The sequence below is a fragment of the Bactrocera tryoni genome, chromosome 4, assembly GCF_016617805.1.
Source record: "Bactrocera tryoni isolate S06 chromosome 4, CSIRO_BtryS06_freeze2, whole genome shotgun sequence".
In the NCBI taxonomy this organism is placed as follows: Eukaryota; Metazoa; Arthropoda; class Insecta; order Diptera; family Tephritidae; genus Bactrocera; species Bactrocera tryoni.
The window spans coordinates 27988122-28015684 of record NC_052502.1 but is presented as its reverse complement, the minus strand read 5'-3'; the positions used below and the strand labels follow the sequence as shown (position 1 = coordinate 28015684).

The 27563-nt window shown below is 36.9% G+C and overlaps 6 protein-coding genes across 11 annotated transcripts in view; 4 read left to right on the top strand and 2 right to left on the bottom strand.

The window, feature by feature from the left end:
• The window catches only part of LOC120774072 (uncharacterized protein DDB_G0284459), a 147609-nt gene extending 137696 nt beyond the window's left edge, over positions 1–9913 (top strand). For all 6 annotated transcript variants that reach the window (XM_040103389.1, XM_040103387.1, XM_040103385.1 and 3 more), the window contains 2 exons: positions 6623–7272; positions 7351–9913. In XM_040103389.1, the coding sequence (XP_039959323.1) occupies positions 6623–7272; positions 7351–9341 (2641 nt within the window). In that variant the 3' untranslated portion in view covers positions 9342–9913. The remainder of the gene's footprint in view (positions 1–6622; positions 7273–7350) is intronic.
• A 1463-nt stretch (positions 9914–11376) lies between these two features.
• Positions 11377–13276, top strand: LOC120774055 (U4/U6.U5 tri-snRNP-associated protein 2). Its single transcript, XM_040103360.1, has 3 exons — positions 11377–11632; positions 11699–12854; positions 12917–13276. The coding sequence occupies exons 1-3, from the start codon at positions 11485–11487 to the stop codon at positions 13161–13163; spliced, it is 1551 nt and encodes a 516-aa protein (XP_039959294.1). The 5' UTR covers positions 11377–11484; the 3' UTR covers positions 13164–13276.
• A 212-nt stretch (positions 13277–13488) lies between these two features.
• LOC120774067 lies at positions 13489–15428 on the top strand. Its single transcript, XM_040103373.1, has 2 exons — positions 13489–13790; positions 13879–15428. Exons 1-2 carry the CDS (start codon positions 13650–13652, stop codon positions 14356–14358), a joined length of 621 nt encoding a protein of 206 aa, XP_039959307.1. The 5' UTR covers positions 13489–13649; the 3' UTR covers positions 14359–15428.
• A 59-nt stretch (positions 15429–15487) lies between these two features.
• On the bottom strand, positions 15488–16948 carry LOC120774058. The gene has a single exon (XM_040103363.1). It carries the CDS (start codon positions 16782–16784, stop codon positions 15516–15518), a length of 1269 nt encoding a protein of 422 aa, XP_039959297.1. The 5' UTR covers positions 16785–16948; the 3' UTR covers positions 15488–15515.
• Positions 16949–17451: 503 nt separating this feature from the next.
• LOC120774057 (bleomycin hydrolase) lies at positions 17452–22426 on the top strand. Its single transcript, XM_040103362.1, has 8 exons — positions 17452–17632; positions 20505–20692; positions 20766–21011; positions 21079–21216; positions 21282–21530; positions 21595–21821; positions 21894–22014; positions 22078–22426. The coding sequence occupies exons 1-8, from the start codon at positions 17629–17631 to the stop codon at positions 22288–22290; spliced, it is 1386 nt and encodes a 461-aa protein (XP_039959296.1). The 5' UTR covers positions 17452–17628; the 3' UTR covers positions 22291–22426.
• A 348-nt stretch (positions 22427–22774) lies between these two features.
• Positions 22775–23821, bottom strand: LOC120774065 (uncharacterized protein F58A4.6). The gene is made up of 3 exons (XM_040103370.1): positions 23389–23821; positions 23205–23319; positions 22775–23144 (listed from the first exon to the last, which is right to left on the bottom strand). The coding sequence occupies exons 1-3, from the start codon at positions 23739–23741 to the stop codon at positions 22848–22850; spliced, it is 765 nt and encodes a 254-aa protein (XP_039959304.1). The 5' UTR covers positions 23742–23821; the 3' UTR covers positions 22775–22847.
• Positions 23822–27563: the final 3742 nt, after the last annotated feature.

Here is a 27563-nt window from a genome sequence, read left to right as displayed (position 1 = left end):
TTTAATGCTCATACTTTTTTTGTGCTAATTACAATTACAGTTATAATTTTTAAGATTTTTATTTCAATGATTTCGCATGCACCCAGAATTACCTTCCATCGTACTTAAAAGATTATCGCCACACCTAAAACGCAAAACAACGTATCATTAAACAAATCATCATATTAAATATACTACGTAGCATAAAATGTTCAGCTTCTGCTGTCAGATATAACCAATATATAAGCAATATATAACCAATATGTAACCGTTTTATAACCAAAACTCAAATTTTGTTTCAAAATGAGTGGTTTCTGTTATAACGTTTTTTCTTCGCCTGTAAATTTATGAAAAGCGTTGTTACGTTATTTTGCATTTTAGGTGACGATATACATCTATATATACATTACATACATATTATTTTCGGTGTCAAGTCGCTACGGTTGTCATGATTCAATCGCAATAATATTATTTTATACGTGTTTAAGAAAAGAAAACAAAAAATTAGAGATTCTCGTTTTGATTTTCGGAAAAACAATTTGATTATACCTTAGGACACCCTACTGTATATATTTACAAACACGCATATTATTTTCTATTTAGAATTGTCAAGTGTATTCAAGTTTTCTTAAGATTCAACCCTGTGGGCGCAATTTTTTTTTTTCAAGCATAACTTGGCGCTTTCTCCTTTCTGCCAACATGTTTCCTACACATCAATTTTGCTAAGTGGGCGCTAGTGAAAATCATAACTAATACTCGTATGTATAGAAATATTTGGCACCAATTGACACACTAACACTTGACACCATCGTGGTAGGTAACACACAGCTCTGTGTAATCATTTCTTCCAATGATTCAGATTTGTGAATTTTGAGAATGTACGAAATTCCCCAATAATACAATAATGTTAACAACAGTTAATCAAAAGCGAATTTGCGCTGCTCAATATTTGTGAGAGGAACTACGTACATATGTATGTATACTTACATATGTACTATATGATAAATAAATATCTCTATAAGAAAATATAGCATCGCTATTCATGTATGGTGTACAACTGTCCTAAAACCCATCCTTCTATATCTTTTTATAATTTTTTTACTATTATTACAACTCTTTTGTAGTTTATATTTAAATTCTTAATCGAGTAAAAATAATCATTTAGAACTTCATAATCATAATCACTAACTTTTAGAGCAATGAAATAGAATCCTCCAAATTTCTCACTGCTCCTTAACGGTTGGTTTATACATATCTGTTAGAGTTTCAAACATTATTAAACTTGCAAATCAAGAACAGAATATGAACCTTATGATCGTCAGGCATTATATTGGTAGTCGAAAAAGTCTTTTCGTATTCATAATCAAACATCAACTTATATATATTTTGTTTATTAACAACTTTAATGAACCAGATATGTACCATTTTGGTCGACCACTTTTTGCCATTTTTCCGCTAAAGACATTATTCCATCAGTGTAAAACTTTTGATTTCTCGGCGAAAAACTGGGACAAGTAATTTTCATAGGCTTCTCTTGAAGCCAATTTTACTCCATTAAGGGAACTCTGCATTGTCCGAAATAAATGGTAGTCCAATGGATCAAAACTTCCCAGCCAAGCTCTCCCAGTTTTTGCCGAGTTATCAAAGATGGTCTAGCGTTGTCCTGATGGAAGACGAAGCCCTTTCTGTTGATCAGTTCTGACGGTCTTTTTCGATTGCTTGCTTCAAACTCATCAATTGTTGACAGTAAAATGTAGAATCAATCGTTCGACCAGGCTGGAGCAGCTCATAGTGGATGATTCCTTTCCAATCCCAACAAACACTTAGTATAAGATTTCGAGGCGTCAATTCTGGCTTTGCGTCATCGAGCTTCTTTTTGTAGCCAGCCTTTTTCAAATGGTTCAAAACCGTGTTAAGTGCCTTAGTGATGTCATGGCTGTTTATGTGACGATCCTAGGCAACCTTTTCCATTATTTCATCGCTCTAGAGATCTTTTACCCGGAATGTCAAAAAACTACATTTTCATTTGTTTTTTATAATAAATATTTATTAATGCCTTCAAAATAGACTCTATATTTTCATGCCAACCTTTAATCCAATTTTCGATACAGTTTTTATAAGCTTAGTTGGGATGACCTCCAGTGCATTCTAAGAATGGCATTTAATGACTTCAATGGACTCATGGGTTCCACGAGGCGGATTGTTTTCAAAAGATTCGGGTCCTTTGATACGAGTCTTGCATTGGCACGTTTCATACCCAAAACATTAACCAAAATGGATGAGTTGCTCCATAAGAAGTGTTGAGTTCCTATGCTACCATCTCTATGGACTTCGCAACGTCAACTAGAAGCTTTGTGCTATTCAAATGCTTGTGTACTTGATAAAGTAGACTTCCCAAAACACTTCTATAACATTTTCAACGGTTCCGTATCCGTAGTTCCATTGGAAGCCAAATATTGTATTCAATTGTTATTATTTTTTTTATGATAAAAATCACCCGACAAACTTTTCGAGTCGTAAACAAACGATTCATGCACTAATAGATACATTTATCAAGATAAAATTTCACCCGAACATAAAAAAGTTATACCAATCAAAGGTAACCTATCAGTTTTGAATACTTATATCAGTATTTAGACAATAGATGATTGAATCTAAAAAAACACTATTTTTCCGCAAAATTTTGTGGGATATCTCAAAAACTTGACAGATGAAATTGTACATAGTGTCACCTAAAATGCAAAACAATGCATCATAAAAAAAATCGAAAACCGTTGTCAGATATAATAACTAAAATATAACCATTTTATAACCAGAACTCAAATTTCGTTTCACTATTAGTCTAAGATAACCAGAATATAACCATTTTATAACCAAAAGTGAAATTTATGAGTGTATAACAACCAAAATATAATCATTATAATAACCAATATATAACCAATTTACAACCACAAGTCAAATTGTGTTGCAATAGGAGTGGCTTCTATTAAAACGTTTTTCCTTCGCCTGTAAACTAATGAAAAGTGATGTTACGTTACTTTGCATTTTAGCTGACGATATACTTTTATAAACAACGAATATATAGATATTATGTAATATTCGTCAAATTTCGGCAATTCTTTTCAAAATAATTTTTATAAAAAATCCAAAATTTCAGATTAAGAACTTGTTTTCCGATTAGCGCTTTAAAATAAATGGATATTTGACTGAATGTCTGAAAGCTTAAAAGGAGAATAAATGAGACATAATCATTTCAGCTGCGGCTGCGGCTACTCAATCGCTTAATTCCGGTTTCTACAGCCTCTTCAACCCATCAAAGAACTGCTATTTAGCTCAGTTTATGTCATATTTTTTTAAATACACATACACTTAAAAATTTACAATGATACATATGTATGTTAAACCACTTCAAATCACTTCAAACCACCTAAAATGTACATTATGGGAAACTTGTCTGCAATAACTACCCACAAATAGATCGCGAATTCCAAATCGGCATTTGTAATGCAACTAAAAATAATTCACAAATTTGAAATTCAATATTGACTTCACACAATGTCGTTGGCGTCGTTTCGCCAACAAGTCACAATTGGCATCTTGAAAATGTCAAGGCGAACGCCAACATGCATTGCCAGTCAGAAGACAGCAGGAAAACACGAAAAAAAAGACCAAAACCAACCAGACCAGGCCAAGTGAGGCTAGACTAGGCATTGCGACAAGACCGGCGAACTGGCTGAGACCACACAAAAGTGCCAAAAGCGCAGACTTGCATGCATTGCTGCACAAACAGACGCGCTCGAATACCTGCATAAATACATCCATAATATTCGGTTAAATGAGCAAATGATGTAATCACTTCGGCGCTGATTTGTTTTAAGGTGCAGCACGCCGTACTCGTGCACCTACTACGAACAAGTACGATTTTATGAGCAAGTGCTATTAAAGCTTAAACCAACGCTAAACATGTGCATATTGCCATGAAAACCAAAAACCCAAAACAACAACTTAACCTTAATCCGCACATTTATACACTAAGAAGTAGTGCCTTAAGATCATGCCCGCGAAAAGCGTTCTAAACTCGGCTTTGAGCAGCGCAATTAACACGCTTGGCGACATTTGATTGCTGCTTGCTCTTCGATTGTTTGCTCGTAAATTGCATTAATACAATTTGAGAGTATTGCGAAGTTATTGCCGGTTCGTCTATGGTAAATGTCGCCACGAATTTACATTCATATAAATCCATGCAAATGTGTACTGCACGCATTTACGTGCAACATGTTACTGCCTACCAGCCTACCATCGAATTGTGGCTTTTTCAGTTGAACGTGAGGCTGCACTTTTTATACCCGGAACAGGGTGTATTAATTTTGCCAGCGTGAGGAGCTGAGTCGATTTAGCCATGACCGTCTGTCTTCTTCTTCTTCTTAACTGACGTAGACTGTCTGTCTGCCAGGCTTTATATACGCGAAATATCGCATACGTTCTTTTTACTCAGGAAGTCCATGCCTCTGCACCATATAAGAGGCGGGGATGATAAGTGACTTGTAGAGTTTGGTCTTTGTTCATCGGAAGAGGACATGCCTTCTCAATTGCCTACTCAGTCCGAAGTAGCACCTGTTGGCAAGAGTTATTCTGCGTGGATTTCGAGGTGGTAATGCCGGTTCCAAATTAGACGAAATTATCTGAGATTCGAAGTTATGACTCTCAACAGCGACGTGAAAGCCAAGTCGCAAGTGGGACGATTATTTATTTAAAGGCAGGAGATATTTCGTCTTTCTCTTGTTCACTATCAGACCCATTTGCTTCGCTTCCTTATCCAGCCTGGAGAAAACAGAACTAACGGCGCGATTATTGAGGCCAATGATATCATTATCATCATTTATATAAGCCAACAGCTTTACACTCTTATAGAATATACACCTTCTCTATTCAGCTTTGTAACTCAAATTATTTTCTCCAGGAGCCTGAAAACTCGTTTAGTATCGAACTGCTCGGAGAGGTCCTTCCCGGTTCTACTCAACGTCAGTTTAAACAGCCGTATTAGTATTGCAGGATTTTTTGTCATACAAACTGAACATTCCAAATCAAGGACATACATATATAAAAGATCCTTTTTCCTCATTAAGTAATCTTAATTCGAGCTAAATGTGGTTTATGTATATCAAATTACGGGGCTACAAAGAACTTTAGATTTTTGGTTTTTTGGACTTTTTTGATGTTTTGTAACATCACATTTGCTTCATCTGTACTAGCAGCAGCTGCTCCTGGCTACGGGCTTGTGACCTGGCACCCAAATGAACTGCACTTGGTTGCGAACTAATCGGCTAAGTGCCGCCTGACTATCACTGACTATGGTGATACTTTCATTGCGATAGTTGCGTTGGAGGTTTTTCCCTACACACCGAGCAAAGACTTCTGCTTGGAACATGTTTTGAAAACGTCCTAAAGGTATGGAAAGCTTGGTAGGCAGTCCAGCGAGGTCTGCAGCAATGCCGTTTTTGAGCCGTCAGTGTGACACTTAATAACGTTATCACTCAGCAGTGGAGTCATTCCATTCAGCATTACTGCCCAGGGTAACTTTAAACTTCTTTGTAAAACCTTTTCGGTTTTCATCACCTAAGGCCTTCATTTGCTGCGACGACATCCCTCTGACAAAGCCTTCTGTCATTTGATAACTTGGTGGAGCTGTGTGAGTTCCAGGCTCTACTGCTACCATGTGGCAAATGCATTGCACGCGATGCGCAGATGCAGGCACGTCTTTGCAATTTCAGTGATTACAATCTTACCAAAGACTGCGAAGCTTTTGAAGCCCGAACCATCGCTCCATACGCAACAGTCGGTATGATCAGCGTTACTTTTTGAATAGATTCAGGACTTTTGATCAGGGTCTGACTGTTCCTACACAAAATATATATACCAAAATGAAAGAATCTGAAAATTTAAAAGATACGACGATTTTCGAATACAGTTGAGGTCACATTTTCAAGATTCACGACACTCAAGTACTCTCGCTGTGGAGGAAATTGCCTCCGTTCCTACGACAGTCCAGCCAAAGGCTACCAATTGGACACTAAATTTTCAAGATATCTTAACCTTAGCTCTCTTAGTCCTTACGAACGTATGGTAGTCAAGCCCCTCAGTAATCTCAAAATGATCTGGATATAACTTTATTCAAAGCCTTCCACTTAAACTTCTTCCTTTTCTTATTCTTTGAAACAACTTTGATACATTTCAACTACAATAACAATAGATTAGTTTTTAATTTTCTGTTCAGTAATAATAAATTAATGGAAAAAATAGAACCACCCTAACAAAGTAACAAATGTTCATGTTATCTGCAAGCCCACTTGTCGGGCATTGTTTATGCCGCCTTTCGGCAAGTGCCGATGCTCGGAGACGCACATAAATTTCAGGTGACGGAAGAGCACTAGCTGGCGGGCAGTCATTGCAACTGCTTTTGGTAATCTGGTGTGACTTGCGCCGTAACTTTTTTTAGCACTTAACACACGCCTACCTGCCGACGTGTCGCCGATTTATAATATTACTTGCCACATTGCAATGTCTTTTTGTAAAATTTTCTTTTTTTAGTTGTTATTCCTTCTACACTGTCATTCATGCGCATTCGTTTCCTTTACTTTTGCAGTTTGGGCATCCTGCCGCCATTGCCCACGTCCGGCGGCGGCAGCGGCAACAGCAGCAATGGCAAATCTGCTGCCCACATTTCGAGCAATGGTCACGGCAACGAACACAACAACAGCAAGTCCAAACATTATTTGTCACAACAACCGCAGTCACAACTGCTACATCAGCAACAACAACAACAACAACAACAACAACAGCGCCGCCATGACTCGTCACCGAAACGATTTAGCTCGTCGTTGGGCAGCGATACCGGCAATAGTACACGCGAATCCGAATGCAGCGAAGAGCATAGCGGCGGTTCGCCCGTTTCGCGTTCACCGCCTGTCACGGCGACCACAAAACCACTGCCACTGCCACAGCCCACTAGCGAGCTATTCGACTCCTTAGCCGCAGAGCTGCGTGCCAAATTGAATGGTAATGGACCGCCTTTGTTACTGCCGCCACGCGACTACGACACAGTGCATCGTTCCAAGGGTAATTTGACGGCCATCGAGCTGCGTCGCTGTCGTAATGCATTGATTGTGGGCGGCGCTACACCCAATGAGACAGCAGTGCCTGTCGGTGGCAAGCAGGTTTCTTCGCGCGGCTCATCGGGCATCGGTTCCGATTTGGCGCCAAGCCCAGAGCGGCAGGATTTAAATAGTTCGAGTGGTGAGTTTAGCGGAGATAAATTCAATTGAAGTAATTTACTGATATCGTTCTTCTTTTCCTCTCTTTCTTCTTTCGCAGAGGATGAGCAGTGGTCTAATGAAGCGGATAACTCAGTAATCGCGCTCAAACCGTCACAGATCGCTATGGAACGTTCACCGCCCATAATTCCACATCATCCGCAGTTAAATCGCAAGAGCGCCGTTCAACCACCAGAGGATAGTTATTTGCGGGATTTACCTGCTAAGCCCTATACGCCGCGTCAAAGCGCGCATCGCGAGAAAATTGCTGGACCCCCACACGAACGCGATTCACGTTCGAAGACCCCGTCGACCGCGAGCTGGTCGCGCGAGGATGAAATCAAGCCAATCATAATGCGTCCAGCTGATTACGATGCGAAATTTAATCGCGTCATGCAGGCCGAGACCAAACAGGATTATCATCGCCGCGCCGATGGTGGCGGTGGAGGCGGCGGCGGTGGCGTTAGCAGCAATAGAGAGCGCGAACGTGAGCGCGAGCGCGAGCATCCTAAACTGCGCGACACTGATAAATACAATGAAATCAATCGTTTATTAAACAAAAAACTTTCACTGGAACGTGAAACGCCAGACCCGCGTTTTGCCAAACACAAACCAGATGATGGCGAGGACTTTAATGACTCGGATCCGGCTAGCGATCATATGCCCGTACATCCGTCCTCCAACTATCGCAAGGAAAACTTAACAGATAAACAGAAGTTCATCGAATATGCCGCAAAGAAGCAGTCCAAGTCATTTGCTGTCGACGAAGCACAGCGCTATGGGGGTCGTCATCGTTATGTCGATCCAGCCGATCTGCCTTTTGAACAAACCGCAAGCCATAACAAATATGCGGCTGCTCATCGTACTACACACTCGCCAGAGCGTTCAGAATTAAGCCACACTCGCAGTAATGATCGCGAGCGAGAGCCAGAACGTTTGCGCGAACGGGAAAGGGAACGTGAACGCGAGCGAGAGCGTGAACCCGAGCGCAAGCAATATTCGCGCAGCAATGAGCGTAATCCATACCGCGAACCTGAAAGCCTACCCTACATACAAAGCATGGAGAAGATGATGAAGTCATCCGCCATGCGTTACAAGGCTTTTGATGGGACAGTGGAGCCGGCGACAGGAGCGCCAACGAAGGAAGAGCTGCACACGAAACTCAGTTCACAGCATAGCAAATCATCGTACACAAAGCGGCTCAATGATGACGGACGGCCACTGGAATATGCACCCTCAAATGGACGACCCGATGTCACACCCAAGGATCGTTTCAAAGATGCCAAGGACAAATTCCGCGCTATGGAACGCACCGGCAGTCGATACGATCTGGCCGAAGAGAAAGACGTGACCGATTATAGACCACGACGACGCGGCTCAGTAGAGCGCGCAGATGGCGGACGTTCATATGCCGACTGGAGTGATGAGGAGCGCCTCGATGACTCGCCCCCACCGCAACCAATCGCTGCACGTTCGCGCTCACGATCACGCGGTCAACTGTGGGAGGAGAGCAACATGCCACCACCACGCGAAATGATGCCGCCACGTGAACATCATTTGCGCGAACATGTCCGAGAGCGCCCATTCCAAGAGTACGCGCCAGATATGCGTGCGCCACGGGAATCAGCAGGCAAACGACCCGACGCGCATCGCATAATGCGTGAACGCTCCAGCGACATGACAGATGGTCGTGATCCCTACCGTGATGCTTACCGGTATGAACAGCGCGGCGCCCTACGTGATCACTCACGTGACGCGCCACATGTACGCGACGAACGCGAACGCGAGCGACATCGCGAACCATTGAGACGTGAGTACTCGCCTGATGTGCGCGCAGCAGGTCCGCCAGATCACCGCGCGAATCGCCGACCAGCTGAAAAACATACAGATTACTATCCTTCACCCACACCGCCACCACCCACAACCGGTGCGCCGATACCGAATACAAAGGGTATCGCCAATCTTACAAAAGGCTATCGTCACAGCTATGCGGAGCCGGTGTTTGCGCGCGCCGGTGGGCGCGTAGGCTTGGCGGCCGTGAACCCATACTAAAAAAGGATGTCGAAAATGCGGTTTAGGGTTTATTTGGAAATACATACTTGATTTCACTGTAATATTACTAATAATATACTAATTTAGCATAAGTATTGAAAAGCAGAGAAATTTTAAAGCAGCATGGCAGCAAGTATTTGGTAAATTGTTTGCAGTCAATGAACAATTTGTAATATGTGAAAAGCTATTTGAAATTTCTTTAATATTTTTAATCATATATTGTATCAAATTTATAAATAATCGACGTATTTACTTATTTCCAGCTGTTTAGAGCGCTAAAAAATGTTTTAAGCATTGCTGGAATATATAATATGTATGTCTCTAAAAGTTTAGTCAAAACAAGAAAATCATTACCGATAATGTGCCTTTTTATACGAACAAGCTAGTTAAATTTATCGAGAAATCAACGAAAATTAATTAAATTAAAAATATTGCAAATTGTTATATAGATACGTACTCGCAAATATTTAAATTCATGTATGTATCCATATTTAATATCTATATGTATGTATTTTTGCAGTAATTTTTATAAAACGTCAAAAATTGTACCCACATTTTACAATATTTCTGCATAAAATGTATGTATTATCTATATTTTTCTTCAATCGATTTGATTAGTTGTTACTTTGAAGAAAAAATGTTATTTTACAACCTAAATTTTCAATAAAGAAGTCTAGTTGATATATCTAATCCATTTATTATGCGTTTTATTGCAAATTACACGTAAATCAACCCGCAGGTGAGAAAATAAATAAAACCCCTAAAAGTATGCAACACTTCTGCTGCGCACAGTGAATGTGCACAAACGCCAAATTTCAGCAACTCCCATTTACACCAGGCACGCAGAAGTGCCCAGCAAGCAGCCGCCCTGCAAAAATGTCGCCTGCAAATTCGAATTTGTAAATGCAGCATATGCACCAGGCGCCCATAATCGCACAGTAGGGTGCCACAGTGCACGTTTTTGTTGTTGCATTTTTATCCGGACCGAGTGATGCCAGATGCTTCAAAACGAAATACCGCATTTATTAAATATTTTGAGGAATTTTTTAATGAAATAAAATGAAAACGTCTCCAACTTCCAAATAAGCTTTATATTTATTTTTACAATTACTTTTTTTTAAATATACAAATAAATAAATATAAAATAAATTAAGCCCACACAACTATAAAGCGTTTTATTTTAATTAATTTGTACCAAAAGCGTAAAATAAGCAAGCCAATAGCTAATTTTCGATTTGCAATATCCGACAATAGAAATAAAATATTCTACTGCAACAACAGCCTCACAATCTTTGTATTTTACTTCGTTTTGAACCGCTCAATTCCCCATAGTTTACGCATTTACGAGCAATAGTATCTGAAAAAAGAAGAAATGTGTTAAAATTCAACTTAAGTAACTTTTTTTTTAATAAATTATACTTTACTTCGTTTTAAACCGCTCAATTTCCTATAATTTTCGCATTTACGAGCACCAGCACCAGCACCAGCACCTGGAAAAAAAGAAAAAATGTGTAAAAATTAAATTTAAGTGACTTTTTCTAATAAATTATATTTTCCTTAGTTTGTTCCACGTGCATACCTAGGAATGAAGATATTTTACTTTTAGTAAAAAATATATTTCTGTTCACTCATGGTATGTATATAAAGTGAAAGCGATATACAGATGACAATTTCGGCTTATTCTTAAATAATTTACTTTTTTGATATTATTTTGGCAATTACTATGCGGTTTTCCTTTTATTGCTAAAGAACAACTAATTTGCATAACTGCTCACAGTAACTGTAAACTAGCCGCCTGACTAGTCATTTTTAAGCCATTATCCGAAATAAGGATGCCAGACTTTAGTTTTTATTTATTTGTAATTAGGAAACTTTAGGGAATATTTTTGTTTTGTTATTTTAACCATCACAAACATTTGTGATTTTACATGTCTAATTGAACATATACCTATAAATATATTATTTTCTAATCGTATGCATAGAATGGCACATTTATTGCAATATTTTCCCCTTTTAATATTTTAGGGAAATTTTTATTACAGCGAAACACTACTGGTTAACAGTCCAATGAGACAAAATCAGCTGATCGTCAATTTTCTAGTTTATAAACAATTCAATAACTAAAGCCTATTAAAGCATTAAAATGTCAACAAATGGTGATTATGAATATAAAAGCACTATTACAACACAATTTTTAATTCCTAAAGGTATTGAACCGGTGGCTAAAAAGCCGAAGGTGGAGCCAAAGATAGCCGCAAATGGCAAGGTGAAGGAAGAGCATGATGAGTACGGTAAGAACACTATGCAATGCGTTTGTTTTCTCACAAATATTACAAATTTTACTGAATTAATTACAGAACTTGAACCGTCTGCGTTTAATCCAAAGTATCGTGTCTGTCCATATCTGGATACGATTAATCGCCACTTACTAGATTTTGATTTTGAAAAGTTGTGTTCAATCTCGCTAACCCGCATAAACGTTTACGCGTGTCTGGTTTGCGGCAAATATTTCCAAGGGCGCGGCACAAATACGCACGCTTATACACATTCCGTGTCGGAGGCGCATCATGTTTTTCTCAATTTACAAACATTACGCTTCTACTGTCTGCCAGATAATTATGAAATTATTGACTCCTCGCTAGACGACATCAAATATGTTCTGAACCCCACTTTTGAACCCAAAGATATAAGACAGCTGGATCGTTCCGAACCGAAGTACTCACGCACAGTCGACGGCACCCTTTATTTACCCGGTGTTGTGGGGTTAAATAACATAAAAGCGAACGACTACTGTAACGTGGTGCTGCACGCGCTATCACACGTGGGTCCTTTACGCGATTACTACCTGCGTGAACAGAATTACGCTAAAATAAAAAGACCACCTGGTGATTCTATCTTTAACCTAGTGCAACGTTTCGGTGAACTTATGCGAAAAATGTGGAATCCACGAAATTTTAAGGCACACGTGTCGCCGCACGAAATGTTGCAGGCAGTAGTGTTGTGGTCTAATAAGAGCTTTCAAATAACGGAACAAGGTGATCCCATTGATTTTCTATCTTGGTTCTTGCATACGCTACATCGTGCGTTGAAAGGCAACAAAAAGCCCGATTCTTCCATCATACACAAAATCTTTTTGGGTGAAATGAAAATTTATACGCGCAAAATTCCGCCAGTAGAGCTGGATGATACGCAGAAATCGTTACTTTTAGCTACAGAGGAATATCAAGAGAAATGTGAAAATTCTAACTTTCTATACCTAACATGCGACCTACCCCCGCCACCGCTGTTCACCGACGAATTTCGCGAAAATATCATACCACAAGTGAATCTTTATCAATTACTCGCAAAATTTAATGGGACGACCGAAAAGGAGTACAACACGTATAAAGATAATTTTTTGAAGCGATTCGAAATCACGCGTTTGCCACAGTATATTATACTATATATCAAACGTTTCACGAAGAATACTTTCTTCTTGGAGAAGAATCCAACCATTGTCAACTTTCCGATCAAGTAAGAAGTTTTATTACTTATTTATTCTTTGTTTATAAATTTTAAATTTTGAACTATTGCAGAAACGTGGACTTTGGCGATATTTTGTCAATGAAGAATCGTGAACAACTCAAAAATACCAAATATAATTTGGTAGCAAATATTGTGCATGATGGTGAGCCGAAAAAGGGCACTTATCGAGCGCATATTTTGCATAAAGCCAACGGTCAGTGGTATGAAATGCAAGATTTGCATGTAACGGAAATTTTGCCACCCATGATCACACTTACAGAGTCATACATACAGATTTATGAACGAAATAACGATTGATCGAATGTAGCATGTGTATGTAAATTGAAATCTGCTTAGTTAAGTAAATATATTAAATTAAAAATCTTTAATATAAGAAATTTAATTTGAAATATCTAAGTTTTTGTAATTAATAAAAGACAAGCAACAAAAGTATTGTTAATTTTTATAAATCGTAGTTACTTTCACAGCAACATGAAAATATAAACGATAATTTGTTATTGTTAAGCATTCAATCTTAAATTTGAATGACGAAATTAGCGCATGCGTTGACCTGCCTACATCTATTACTATTTAACTGGCATTTGTAATATCGTCAACGCTTTCACTTTCTACACACACACTATTTCCCCTTGACCGCTATGGGTGTATGAGGCATGTGGCGACAAAAAAATCGATCCAATTGCTCAAAATAAAGATTGTCACTTGAACATTAGACGACATCACGCAACGTGAATTTATTTACGCTTAACTCAAATTAAATCAAAACTAAATTGCAATTTCGGAATGGCTGAAGGCACCTACGAATACGAGTGTATGAGAGCAGAATTGTTAGGCATAGAAAAACCTAATGAGGAGGAATTCGAGAAGGCGCGTGCCGAGCGCTTGAAACGTGAACAAGAGGAATTAGAAACCGCCGAGGCTGCGGTAATGAGCTGCAATTTACCACCACACATACATACGTACATGCATTTAGTAAGCAATATATTATATGAAAGGAAATTTTTATTTTTAGCTTCTCGAGCAGCAGGAAGACCAAATGCGTAATGTTGGTGGGCGTTTGGATGAGTTGAACACAATATTATCATCGACACAACAGAAATTAAATCGCTTCAAGCAAACAGCTTGTGGTAGTCTATCAAATATATTTGCAAGAGGCTCAGTAGATTTGCCAGATGGTACACCATCCACCTCCGCAACTGCTAGTCGACGTAATACCACCGCAACGGGAGGCAGCATTAGTGGTCAACATAATGATGAGAAGAACGACTCCGATACAAATAGTACACAGGATCTTGACAATGTGCGAGATCAGGAATTTGAAGGTGAAACAAAACCTATTATACCAACGGAGAAAATTAGGGCAGCGAAAATGGATATACAGAAGAAAATGACTTCACATTTAGACAAATTAGACTCGTTAATTAACAAGGCCGATAATGCGGAAATTTCAATGTCGGAACAAACAAAACAGATGAGCCGTATGGCAAAGTAAAGTGTTGAATGAATTAATAGGGACGCAAACTAATAGTATAGCAAAGATTATGATACATATGAGAGAATAGTTATCCTTATTTTAAGTTTAGAGGGATTTCCGAAGAGCGAAGAAACTAATTTAAGTGTATTCAAATATCTGTATTATTAACTTGTGTACTATATATACCCCAAAAAATATTCAAAATATCGGTGGCAAAACAAGATAAATATGTAGCATGTATGGCAGAAAAAGAAGTATATAACCTTTGGTTAAATATAATTTTGTCTGCATGAGCAATAACAACAAAGTGATGAAAATAATTTACTAGTTAATTAAAGGCTTCTAAAGCAAAAAAAAGGCATATTAATTGTTTAAGATATCCAATAATATCAATAGAAAAATATGACACCAAAGTACTTAAAACAAAAGAAACCTAAACACTTTGAACGATTGAGTTATGATGATTGAAATTTGGAAAAATTTTAAAAGCTTGACGGCATATACAACAAACAAGCATCGACAGCATTTTCATTTAATTTTCTTTGTTTACAATTTTCTCTTTAAATTTTGCAAACATATTCGCGCACAGAAGATTTCGTTTATTTACATTTTTCTGTAATCGCTTGAAGGAATCGAGTATATTCCAAACTATCGTTATAAAAGAGCACACCACAAAAACAAAAGCCATGCAAACTGGAGGCGGCGGTGATCCTCCGAATACGCCGAAACAGCATGATTGTCAACGTGAGGATTTTAGTTTATAAACAAAACATTAATTTTTGTACTGAAAAATTTTAGAGCTTTACATTTTTATTAGAATTCTATTAGTTTTCGTTTTAGCTCTGGCACGAACAAAATATCATTGCCTTAGAATATATCGGGGAAATTATGACTAATTAATGTTAGAGAGTAAAACTTATCAAGTCTCTTAAATTGTTGCAATTAAAATTATACCCTCCTGATTGTGTTAAGATTTTAAAGACAAATCATACTAGTTAAATGTTAATTACAATCTTAGCCAAGTAAGCGTATTGCAAGTTCTTGAACATAAATAAAAGGGTATATAAGTATATACATATGTATATTGACACTTAAGATATTTGAACCGGCCGCATGGTCACGTTTATAATAACGAAATATCATTATATTTAATGTCAAAACTTAAGTTTAATTTTCTAATCTTCATAGAATATATAACTCAATTGAAAATGGTCGTGCGTATAGCGGTACAATTCAGGAAGCAATAAAGCATTTTCATCCAACTCGTCCAGTAATGTGCCAAAGAGTGTAGGTGATACCTTTAGTACATGTATAGACATATCCTCTTTCCAATTTTTCAGGAGCATGCTATCGCTGCTAGTACTACTGGCACTGCTAGTCTCACCACTATCTTTTTCTCCTCTTTTGTCATCACCTCCACCTTCATCTTCTGTTTCATCCAACAGTCTGTACAGTAATTTAAAACTTTTGCATTGCTCAAGTTGCACTTGCAGCACATTATTATTATTATGGCTGCCATGAGCCAATGGTTTTGTGTTACGTAGCACCTGTAATTGCTTTTCCAGTACTTGCAATAGCAGATATTTGCGTTTTCGGCACGGAAAGGTGGCTTCCAGCAAAACTTTACAAAAGTGCATCTGTTGAAGCAATGGTTCCCCAGCAACATCTGTAACTAGAGTATCGTCAATAATTTTGTGTAAAAGCTGACATGTTGGTGTGACTTTCTCGTTAACAACATTTATTATTGTATCATCCTTATCGTTAGGCTGACACTTTAAAAGCAATGTGTCCATCCATAATTTCATTGCATTATCGTTGAGTATATTTTCACCCAGGTACTGCAAACATCGCCGACAGTAAACATGTTTATCCTTCATTTTGACCTGTTGTTGTGCCAACTCCGAATTAAGTACAACAAATTGAAAGCCATAAAAGAAGTCAGTTAATTGTGGCACCAAAACTTCATCGAATTTCGGTCCATGATGACAAAAAAATTCGTTTAGGTCTATAGATCCAGAGGGAAATTCTCGAACTCTTTGGCATTGAAGTGTAGTACTCAGTTCACATTTACAATTCTTGCACAAAACTATGTGCTGGCTGCCTTCTTCGATATTTGGCTTTGGAGTTATATAGATTTTTCTTTTATTATCTTTTTCATTTTCTGTATTATCAGTAGTAACTTGGGCAGGTTCATTGGTTATAGTTAAACGAAAACTGGCATTGCACTCTTCTACAGTCAAGTTACTTATAGTACGTGCTTCCGCGGTAAAAAATTTACCGAGCGCCGCGCGGGTCGCTGTTGAGTATTCTCGAAAGGTCAGTGCATCGTTTTCTACAACAATTTTTAAGAATTCCGTTTCAGTGAGACTGTGGTCAAACTGGAGGAATACATTGGCACAACGGAGGTTATGGCGCACCTCCACACAAACGTACCGCAGAGACATGCTCTGCAAATTACTTTACAAATACCAAATTCGAGACATTAATTTATATAAAACAATATTCGATATTGCTGCTATTTATTTTATGAAAAACAATTTGATAGACGAATTGTTTACGTTTACTTTTTTTTACTACTCACGTTTGACAATACTTAAGATTGCAAATTCGTGTTTTTAATGACATTTGCTTTTATGTTTTATTGAGTGTTGTCAGTTTATGATAAAATAAAAAAAAGGTTGCCGCTCAGTTAGACTTTTTCTACCAAGTTTAGTCCTGAACCCTCAATTAATCAATATTATAGCACTGGACTCAACGGTTGATATAAATATATGTTTGTATAAATTTATCCGAAGAAAAACTAAAAATACACTAACAAATTTTTAAAATAATTTATAAAAGAGCAAAAATGTAATTTGGTACAATCTGGGAATTTGAAATGGAATCTTTATTTTGGTTATTCTGAAAACTTTTATATCCTCTAATTCGAATTCAATTACTAACACAAAAGTTATTTAAATTAAAACAAAAATTTAAATCACTTTAAAATTATAATTATTTTCCCCTACACGGGAAAATTTTGTAACAGGCACTACTGGCGCGGGCGCCGTTGTCAAAGTGTATATATTTTGGTGTTTCTTTGGTCATTGTTCTGTCGTTTTCGGTCGCGCAACTCATTTTGTTGTTGACTTGCTTATCGTGGAAGTAAAAGTGATTTATTTCTTTTTATTTGTATTCCCCGTTTTGGTGTTAGCCCGAAAATTATTAAGCTGAAAGTGCATTTACTTAACCGTTGTAACATATTTCATTTACTAAGTTAAACGTTTTATATCCCAACAAAAAAGGAAAATGTGTAAGTAAATTTGTGTGCTATTAATTAAGCACATTATGAAATCATATACACACACGTATGCCTCAGCAAAGGGAAAAGAAAGGGGTACATACATACATATATAAAAAATAATAATATCCTTTCTTTTTGGCTAACAAGTAAACAGTCATGAAAATGAAAGTAGCAATGCTGGATATTGAAAGTAAAATTTCTCTGAAATTTCGCGAAGTGAATTGCTTTTTTTTACTTTGCTTCCGTTGTATTTTGCGGCCCCATTTCATTGCTTTCTTTACTTACATATGTATGTGTTTGTGTGCTTTATTAATTTCTTTCCATTCTGCGTAGCGCTTTGCTTAGATGATGGCAAGACGATGACATCCTCAAAAGCAGCAGCGGATTTGATAGTGTTGGTGTAGTGTACTGAAGAGCCAATTTCAGCCAGCTTCGCGACGCCAACTGCCGCTGGCTCTTTGTTCAACAGCCACACCCCCCGCTTGCTCTGGCACCATGTAGAAATTCATTCCCAACTGGCTGGGGTGCAACACATTCATTCACTATACACACGAGCATACATAATATGTATACAACACACGTTTATGTGTTTTCGGAACCCTTTGTTTACTCACTTTTGTTTTTATATTTTGTCTTGCTGCCTCCATTATAGCTGTACGATCACGGTTTAGGAGCACTCTACTGCCCGATTTCGCAGTATTTATAATAGTTTTTTGTTTTTGTCTGTTGCCGTGCTTTCCTGATATTGACGTGCAAATCAAAAAACTGGTTTTCATTTGTAACGGTTGCACTCGGCAGCAATACATAAGTATACACATGTCGAATCTCTACCGGCAGCTGTGGTGGAAACGACAATTGAAACACATTTTTGGTGCTGGTATTTACAATCAATACGTTGCGGTCTTGTCGCCACCAGCGTAAAATATTTTTATTTTTTTTTTGTTAAGCTTTGGTCATTATTCGTAGTAGGTTATTGCATCTGTTATTTCCACTTCATGTTGTCAAAATGAACTATTGATAAAAAACTGTGCCCAACTGATCGATTGGTATGCAACGCCCCATACTGCAATTTTCTATACTATAATTTTTGCATATTAAGTCTGTGCAATACCTTTCGAATCATTTACTTATTGTTAAAGTCCCATTGTTGTGTTTGTATTATTTGTCATTCATATGCCCGTATTATTTATTTTCCTTCAGCTGCTGACTTGTTTATCGCTGTTTGTATATATTGGCGTTTATTTATGCATTTTAGAAAGATTTCATTAAAAATCTACGCAAAACTTCGTTAGATTATTATTTTGCAATTTATTATTTACACAAGTTAATTCTCTATATTGCTGAAAATTTTCTTTTGTATTAACCGAGCGTGGGTTTTTGTTTAGAGAGCGACGATTTTGTGAGCAATGTTAATTGGCGGTGCTAAAGTCATCCCACAAAGCATTTTAAGATCTCATCACAATTTATGACTAAAGTATTTTTCAGTCAGTATATTTGTCTAAGCCATGTGCATATATGTATGTACATACAAGCTTATGTACATATATACAGATTTATTATTTAATGGTTATTAAGTATTAATTTAAATATTTTTTCAACTAAGATTAGAACTGAGTTTATATATACAAATTTGGTAAAGGGCATAATATTTAATTATTTGCCACAAAATTTGTAAAACCCTGAAGAATAACGTCGGAGACCTTATAAAATATGGAGTTAAAGTTATTTCTTATTAACTTAATTCTTTGGTTAAAGAGTCGTTAGCTTCTCCTTGTGTGCATACAAATTAAATATTTAGATTGCTCCTCTTTTTACGGATAAACACAAGTGCAGTTCAGATAAGATTGTATGAATTGTTTATGGCAACATTTTTATCAACCATTTACAAACAAGCATGACTTACATATTCATTTTCTACTACAGACTTGTTTTATCAGCCATCTATAATCTCAGTGTACTTTATATAAACTTGTATAGATAATAATTAGCTATAGTATAGCTTTAATTGCATTGGATGAAATTAAAATAAAACAATAACATATAAAACGTTAATTGCAACGCTACTACGCCCACATATCAGACATACATACATACATTCCATTCTTATTCCTATTGTTGTAAATTCTAAAGAAACGAAATATTCATGTGATTTTAATTCTAAAATGATATTATGTAGTTGCATACATATATACATAATATGAACGCATGTACATAATATGCACATGCGTATATTATCAAAACATCGAAATAAGTCATAACCACACAGTCTTAACTGTAGTCACATTTTTGCTCCATGATCGCAAAAGCGAAATGACCTTGGGACTTTAAAATTCAAAAATGTGTGCCACAATTTCTTGTTTTAGAAGTTTATTGACCTCCAACTGCACATTGGCAAGAAAAAGTGAAGAGACAAAGAATAAACATAATAAATGAAAATGAACGTGAGCTGCACAAATAAAAAACATATGTTGCTGAATGTTTTGTATATACATACATACAAACATACATACATTATGAATGTACTATGCAAGTTTCATGTACATAAATTATGGCAAACACAACCAAAATTAACTCTTTTCCAATTTTTCTACGCTTATCACTCAAACAAAGCCAATCAGACGTTTAATCTTTTACATCTATATATTTTTGGTTTATTTTTATATTCCATTGCTATATGCATGAAAATGTGTTTGCCATCATGGCTTGGCGATTGTATGCGTCCGCCGTTTGTCGGGTGGGTTGGTCTCAGTTGCACTACGTTTTACCTCTACGATACGGCGTCAACAACTGTCAAACCGTTTACCGACCATATTTACTTACAAATACAAACTATTGGGCATTACTCGTGCAAAATACTCAACTGCCGCAACTTTATTTCCAGCCAACACCAACACCACTACCAGCAATCCAAATGCGATTACACCGCAGAAACTGGACAAATGGCGTAAGGACTTCTACAGCGAACCGAAGAACATTCTTGCACAGAATGTCTGCTCGCGAGTGGATCCATTTGATGTGTGCTTGTCGCGCAAATCCCTCGAAACTACTAACCATATATTTACTTACAAGGTAAGCGCAAACAAATAAATCAAAATTCGTCGTTTTCTTAGTAACTTTGAATGCTATTGATTTTCTGTTTCAGGTGGAGAGCGAAGGCAAACCTATTACCAATCAAAAGAGTTCCGGGCGATGTTGGCTTTTTGCTGCGCTAAATTGCATACGCCTGCCATTTATGAAAAGTTTAAATATAGATGAATTTGAATTTTCTCAGGGTTACCTATTTTATTGGGACAAAATTGAGCGTTGCAATTATTTTCTCAATAATATTGTAAAGACAGCTCAGCGCCAAGAAGTGGTGGACGGCCGTTTAGTTTCATTTTTATTAAATGTAATTATTTACTGTTATATTTATGATTGTATTGAGTTTAATTCGTTATTTGTTCTTGTTGTATCAGGATCCAACCTCAGATGGCGGCCAATGGGATATGTTAGTTAATTTAATAACCAAACATGGTTTAATGCCAAAGAAATGTTTTCCAGAGACTTACAGTTGTGAGGCAAGCATGCGCATGAATGCCATATTGAAGAGCAAGGTTAATATATTGTGAAAACAATGAAACAAGAAACAGTTGAATCAATTTGACATTTTGTCTTTTAGCTACGTGAATATGCCAAAGTCTTACGTGATCTTTTGGCTAAAAATCCTAGCGCGGAAGAGGTTACTCAAAAGATTGATGAAATGATGGCTAGTATCTACAAGATAGTAGGTATCTGTTTGGGCATTCCGTCAGAACGCTTCACCTGGGAGTATTATGACAAATCCAAAGCTTATAAATCCATTGGCCCAGTTACGCCGTTGGAGTTCTACGAAAACTACGTTAAAAATGTTTTTAATGTGGAAGATAAGGTAAATTTAACTTTGCTCGTTAATGATTTTAAACTCAGTGATTGGATTTTATTTGATTCGACAGGTATGTTTAGTAAATGATCCACGCCCATCCAGTTTTTATGACCAAACATACACAGTGGATTGTCTTGGCAATGTGGTGGGTGGCCGCCCAGTGCTTTATAATAATCAACCGGTTGAGAAACTACTGCAGCTGGTAGCTGAAAGCTTAAAAGCCGGTGAGGCTGTTTGGTTTGGTTGTGAAGTCAGTAAACGCTTTGCATCAAAGCAGGGCATTGAAGATTTGGATGTGTTAGTATCGAAATTTTAAAAAATATAACATTTCGCATTAATACATATAATTATATTTTCTTCTCTCAACAGACATGACTTTAAACTAGTCTTTGATGTTGATATTCAAACGCCTTTGTCAAAGGCCGATCGCCTAATTTTTGGAGAATCAGCCATGACCCATGCCATGTTATTCACTGCAGTCTCCCTAGATGTGAGTTTAATGTGTTTTTCCTATCTATTTAATATATAATAATTTGTCCGGTTTACTCTTTAGGAAAATGGTGAAGTAAAGAAATTGCGAGTTGAAAACTCGTGGGGTGAGGACCGTGGTGAAAAGGGTTATTTGGTTATGACCGCTGAATGGTTTAAGGAATTCGGTTTCGAAGTTGTGATTGACAAGTCATTCGTACCACCCGAAATTCTTAAAGTTTTCGACATGGAACCAATTGTGCTTCCTGCTTGGGACCCAATGGGCACCCTAGCTTAATATACATACACCTGAAAAAAATGCGTAATACTTTTATACATATATATATTATACATAAATACATAAATATATATTGAATAGTTTGTGTACATTCGTCAAACAATGCAAAATAAAAACGGATTAAATATAAATCAAAATAAAATCATTTTGCATTATAGATACTAGAGTAAATTTGGGAAATTTAAAACTGAAAATAACCGCTTTTAGTTAAATTCATAAAAAAAAAGGAAAGTCTTTAACCGGATATGAAACAGCGCAATTCCGGTCGCCAAAATTATAAAAAAATGGGGACGCATTATTCTGCGGAAGATTAATGAAATATCCACTAAAACTGAACAACATTAAACCTGCAACCTTTTCTGCTTTTGGGAGTAAAACCAAAATATAAATTTTGTACAAAGTATGAATAAAACTGTACAGAATTATTTTCCACTTTATTGTTGCCAATTTTACATATAAGCTTTAGGAGATTTAAAGTATTCAATTAACTTAATACGATTACTTTTACTGAACTCAATACTAAAGCAACATTGACATTTTTATACACTATTGAAATATCATTTTTTCACTAAAATGGCATCCGTCGAGTTTTTCTTACTCTTTAAGCGCAATCCGTATTCGTATTGCAGTCGTAACCATATACCATGACACATTTTTACTAAACGACCATCGAACTCCTTTTGCTTTTTGGCGAACTTGTATTGTTCACGTATAATATATTTAGCTTTTCTTAGTTGACCAGTTTGTATAAGTGATATGCTATAATATAATTTGCATCTGGCTTGTAGGAATGGATCGCCAAGTCGTAGACCGATATTGAATTGACGTAAGGATATTTTACCGGCAACCTCCGCCTAGTGAATGAAGAGCATGCTTTAATAAATAATAATTGGGAATTATTATGGAAAACGTACACATTTGCTAAACTGTTCTCCAAGAGCAGAGTAACCGCCACCAAGTGTTGATAACCAGGACATTAGATATTCCACTTCGATATGCTCCCACAGTGTGTGTGATAATATACGATTCCTTTTTTCCAATCACATTTAATGTAGTTAATAGAGAAATAAAACGTTGTAATGCAAAAAACTTGCTCACCATTTGTAGTCAATTACTTCTTTTGTTGGTGGTCTTAATTGCAACCAAAATATATCAATACCACGCATTGCTGGATTCGTGTTTAACTGCAGGCGTAGTTGTGTTAATTGTTGCAGCTCCCGCAAGAGGTAGAATGCATTGATGCCATCAATCTCGATATATAAGCGTTTCAATATACGTTGATTTTTATCATTACATGCTGTGTCAGTACTTGTGATGTGATTATTTGCTCGCAAGGATATTACGCGGTCCCAAAGCAATTTTCTTGGCAGTGTTTTCACATTATTATTTGTATCAATTTCTTTAAATTCCTGGTGTTTCGACAAATCACTGATACATAATAGAAATGTCATTATGTTATTTTAGTGTTTAATGAAATTTTTTTTTTGGTTAACACTAATGAAGCAGCAGACTGAATCGGCAAATTTGTTACTTTTCTCACCATGTAAACAATAAATTTCGAACAGCTGTTGGCAAGTGTCACTTTGTGGAAAGTGGTGAAAAAAATGGTGCCAATGCAGATTTTACCACATTCAGCGGAAACGCAGAAAATGTCGGTATGTTTGAAAATTTTTAGCAAACAAAAATTGATTTAAGGTAAAAAAAGTGAATTGAAACGTCTAGATAGACAGTTTACGGTACTAACTGCCGTCCCTAAATAAAAGCGGCAGCGGCAAATAAGGTCGGCGGCAACGCTGAGCGTTGGAAAATTCAATGTTCGCAGCGCGTTAAGCTAAAGTTGACTGCAGACAGCCAAGAAATTGTATTTTTTCTGAAAAATATCTTATCGCGCGATGTTTAATGCTTGTACAAGTGAATATAAATATTATCAATAAAAAAAATTTTGTTTACATTTCATTTCTTTTGTACTAATTTTAGAATTTAAGCGTAAAGTTGCTGCTTTATTTAGGGATGTCGGGTTGTTGTTTTTGTTGTTGTAGCGGCAGAATTCCCACGACAGTTGGGGCTACGCAAACGGAACGGACCCCAATTTTTATCCGGTTAAAGACTGTCAACTCGGAAGTATAATTTACAAGCTTCTGGAGATTCTCTTATGCGGTTTCAAGAATAATATCAACAATATCAAGGTGAAATAAGAAGAGTGACCTATCTTAATCAAACCTAAACTGGAAGAATACAATCTCGAAAGGTTCGAACAAATTACTCAAGCTATCAAGCTATCCAGAGTAACTTTTTCTAGTTTGCGTAGTGATGTATCTACAGTCGCAGAAATTAGTTCACTTGGACATCTTTCCGTTGTGATACCTAAAAATTCCGATATAATTGATTATAAAACCCTCACAAATCGATAGTCCGCTTTTAAACGGCCTATGCCAGTTTCGTTTATGTTTCCTAGTCCGCCGAAGGTAAGACTTTTAACGTGTTTCAACCTCAGTTTGCAAAGATTGAACAATGGAAGAGAAAATATTTGGATTTTTCCACCTATCCACTCTAGGCTAAAAGGATCGCGCAGTCTCACAGGAGCGGGTCGTCGCCCTACATCTACTAAGCGTTTGCGAGGATCATTGCTGTAATGTGAGAATGCGAAAGAAACATACCATCTGATCAAATTTGACCCGGATTGACAAAAAAAAAAAAGATTTAAAAAATAGGCTCCGAAGCCAATACAATCATGCTAGCGTTCAATGCAATTTTCCATGCACTTCTTATAAGTCTCGATTGAGATTGCTTTCAGTCATCAGCGAATTATGGGGTTTTCGGTTTGTTGGACAGTCATATTCATAAACCCACCTGTAATGATGGATTTGCTCAATCTGGGGTTCTTCTCAGCTACGTTGTCAAACATATTTTGCCACCTCTATTAGACGGCGTTTTTGCAAAAGATTCAGATCTTTTGGTACGAGTCCAGAATTGACACGCTTCTACCCAAAACATTAACCAAAATGTGTTGAGCCAATCAGTTCCATCCACACCACCTCTTCGTCAATAGCACGAAAAAGAACTGCCTCTAGCCAACGTTGAGCAACACCAAAAGTTCCGTCAGGATCAGGAAGGAGAAGACTTCCAGATTGGATAAGGAAGTGAAGCGTATGGGTCTGGTTGAGAACGAGGACAAGACGAAATATCTCCTGCCATCAAACAAACAGTCATCGCATTCGCGACTTGGCTCCCACGTCACTGTTGACAGTCATAGCTTCGAAGTCATAGATAATTTCGTCTATCTAGGAACCAGCATTAACACCAACAACGTCAGCCTCGAAATCCAACGCAGAATAACTCTTCACAACAGGTGCTGCTTTGGACTGAGTAGGCTATCGAGGAGTAAATTTCTCTCTCGAAGAACAAAAACCAAACTCTATAACTCATTATTCCCGTCCTGCTACATGGTGCAAAGGCATGGACATTACGAGTTTTCGAGAGAAAGGTTCTGCGGAAGATTTGTAGTTCTTTGCGCATTGGCAACGGCGAATATCGCATTCAATGGAACGATGATCTGTACGATTTATATGTACGTCGACATTGATATAGTTCAGCGAATTAAGAGACAGCGGCTAAGCTGGCTAGGTCATGTCGTCCGAATGGATGAAAACACTCCAGCACTGAAAGTATTCGACATAGTACCCGCCGTGGAAGCAGAGGTGGAAGCAGAGGAGGAGGAAGACATCCACTCCATTAAAAAGACCAGGTGGAGAAGGAACTGGCTTCAATTGGAATCTCTAATTGGCGCCAAACAACGAAAAGAAAGAACGACTGACGACCTGTTGTAAACTTGGCTATAACCGCGTAAGCGGTGCCTACTCTACGAAGAATTAGAATTCTTGCACTTTTTGATATTTTCTTCTATTGGACAAAAGATGTACTATATATAAATCGTTTAAGAACTAGAATCAAGTTAAAGTATTCTATAGAAAAAGTTTTAAAATAAAGCAGTAATTGAAGTATTTGTGAGAAAGAAGTACACTACTATTATAATAGTGGTTAGGGTTAGCGCCAGTAAACATTATAAGCAATATAATGAATTTTCGAATTGGCGCAAATTATCAAAATGGCGCCCTATGTCGATACAGGTAGAAATTCCAGATTAGATTACGTTTTTTATTACTTCAAATTCTGTGGATTGCTTTGTATATATGTATATAATATATATTATTGCATATTTGCATTAGATAAGATAGACAAATAAAACACTTCCAAGTTTACTTTCGCACAGATGACGCGACATTTGGACAGTTTATCGGTTTTTATAGGTTCCTAGCATTCAATGACGAATGCTGAATTAACAAGTGCCAAGTTAATGGCAAGTGTTCAATCGAATTTAAAGAAATATTTGGAGATAAGAAGAAGAATAAAAAATATTATTGTTTATTTAATTCTTAGAATTAAATGATAAATAATGAAATACAATTAATATATTACATTTAACAAGAATTTCTAGTGAAGTAGTCGGCATTTCACTAAAAGTAATTTAGTATTGATTTAATTTTTGTACAATATAATATACTTGCAAAGTTTATTCAGTTAATTATATTTAGACAACTGAATTGAAGAACACCCAACAGACTTGAGTCTTGGTATGGTATTGACCAGAAGCCGTTTATTTCCGACGCGAAAGGTTTGTCTTACGATTTTTATCTTGGAGCAAAAATCGAACGACTTTGCTTGGAATATTGAGTGTTGCGATGGAATCTCGTGTCTGGAATTGTTGAAACTGTTACAAAAGTGTTTTGAGGAGGCTACTTTATTATGAATACAAGTATTTGAGTGGTACAAAGAAGATATATATGTAGTTAATGAAAATAAAATCGAAAAGTTATAAAATAGATGACAGAGCATACATACATATACATATGTACAGTATATATCATATTTTGGTGAATATTTTGGATAGAAGTTGGGTGTCAATACTAGATTCGTACCAAAAGACCTGAATCTGTGGCAAAACCTACATCGAGTAGATGCTGCAGGAGATAAGCTTGACAATGTTGCTGAGGACCTTATATTATTGTTTATTTATTTCATCAAACGCATCATTGTTGGTAACGAGACGTGGGTTTTTGGATATGAATTCGAAACCTCTTAAAAATTGCGAATGGCGCCCTAAAAATGACCAGAAAACAACAAGTGTGTGGAAAAATGGATTAGTTGTTCACATGCTCGTATTGACTGTGTATTAAAATATGTGAAAATATTGTGTTTTTTTTCTTAGACCGAGT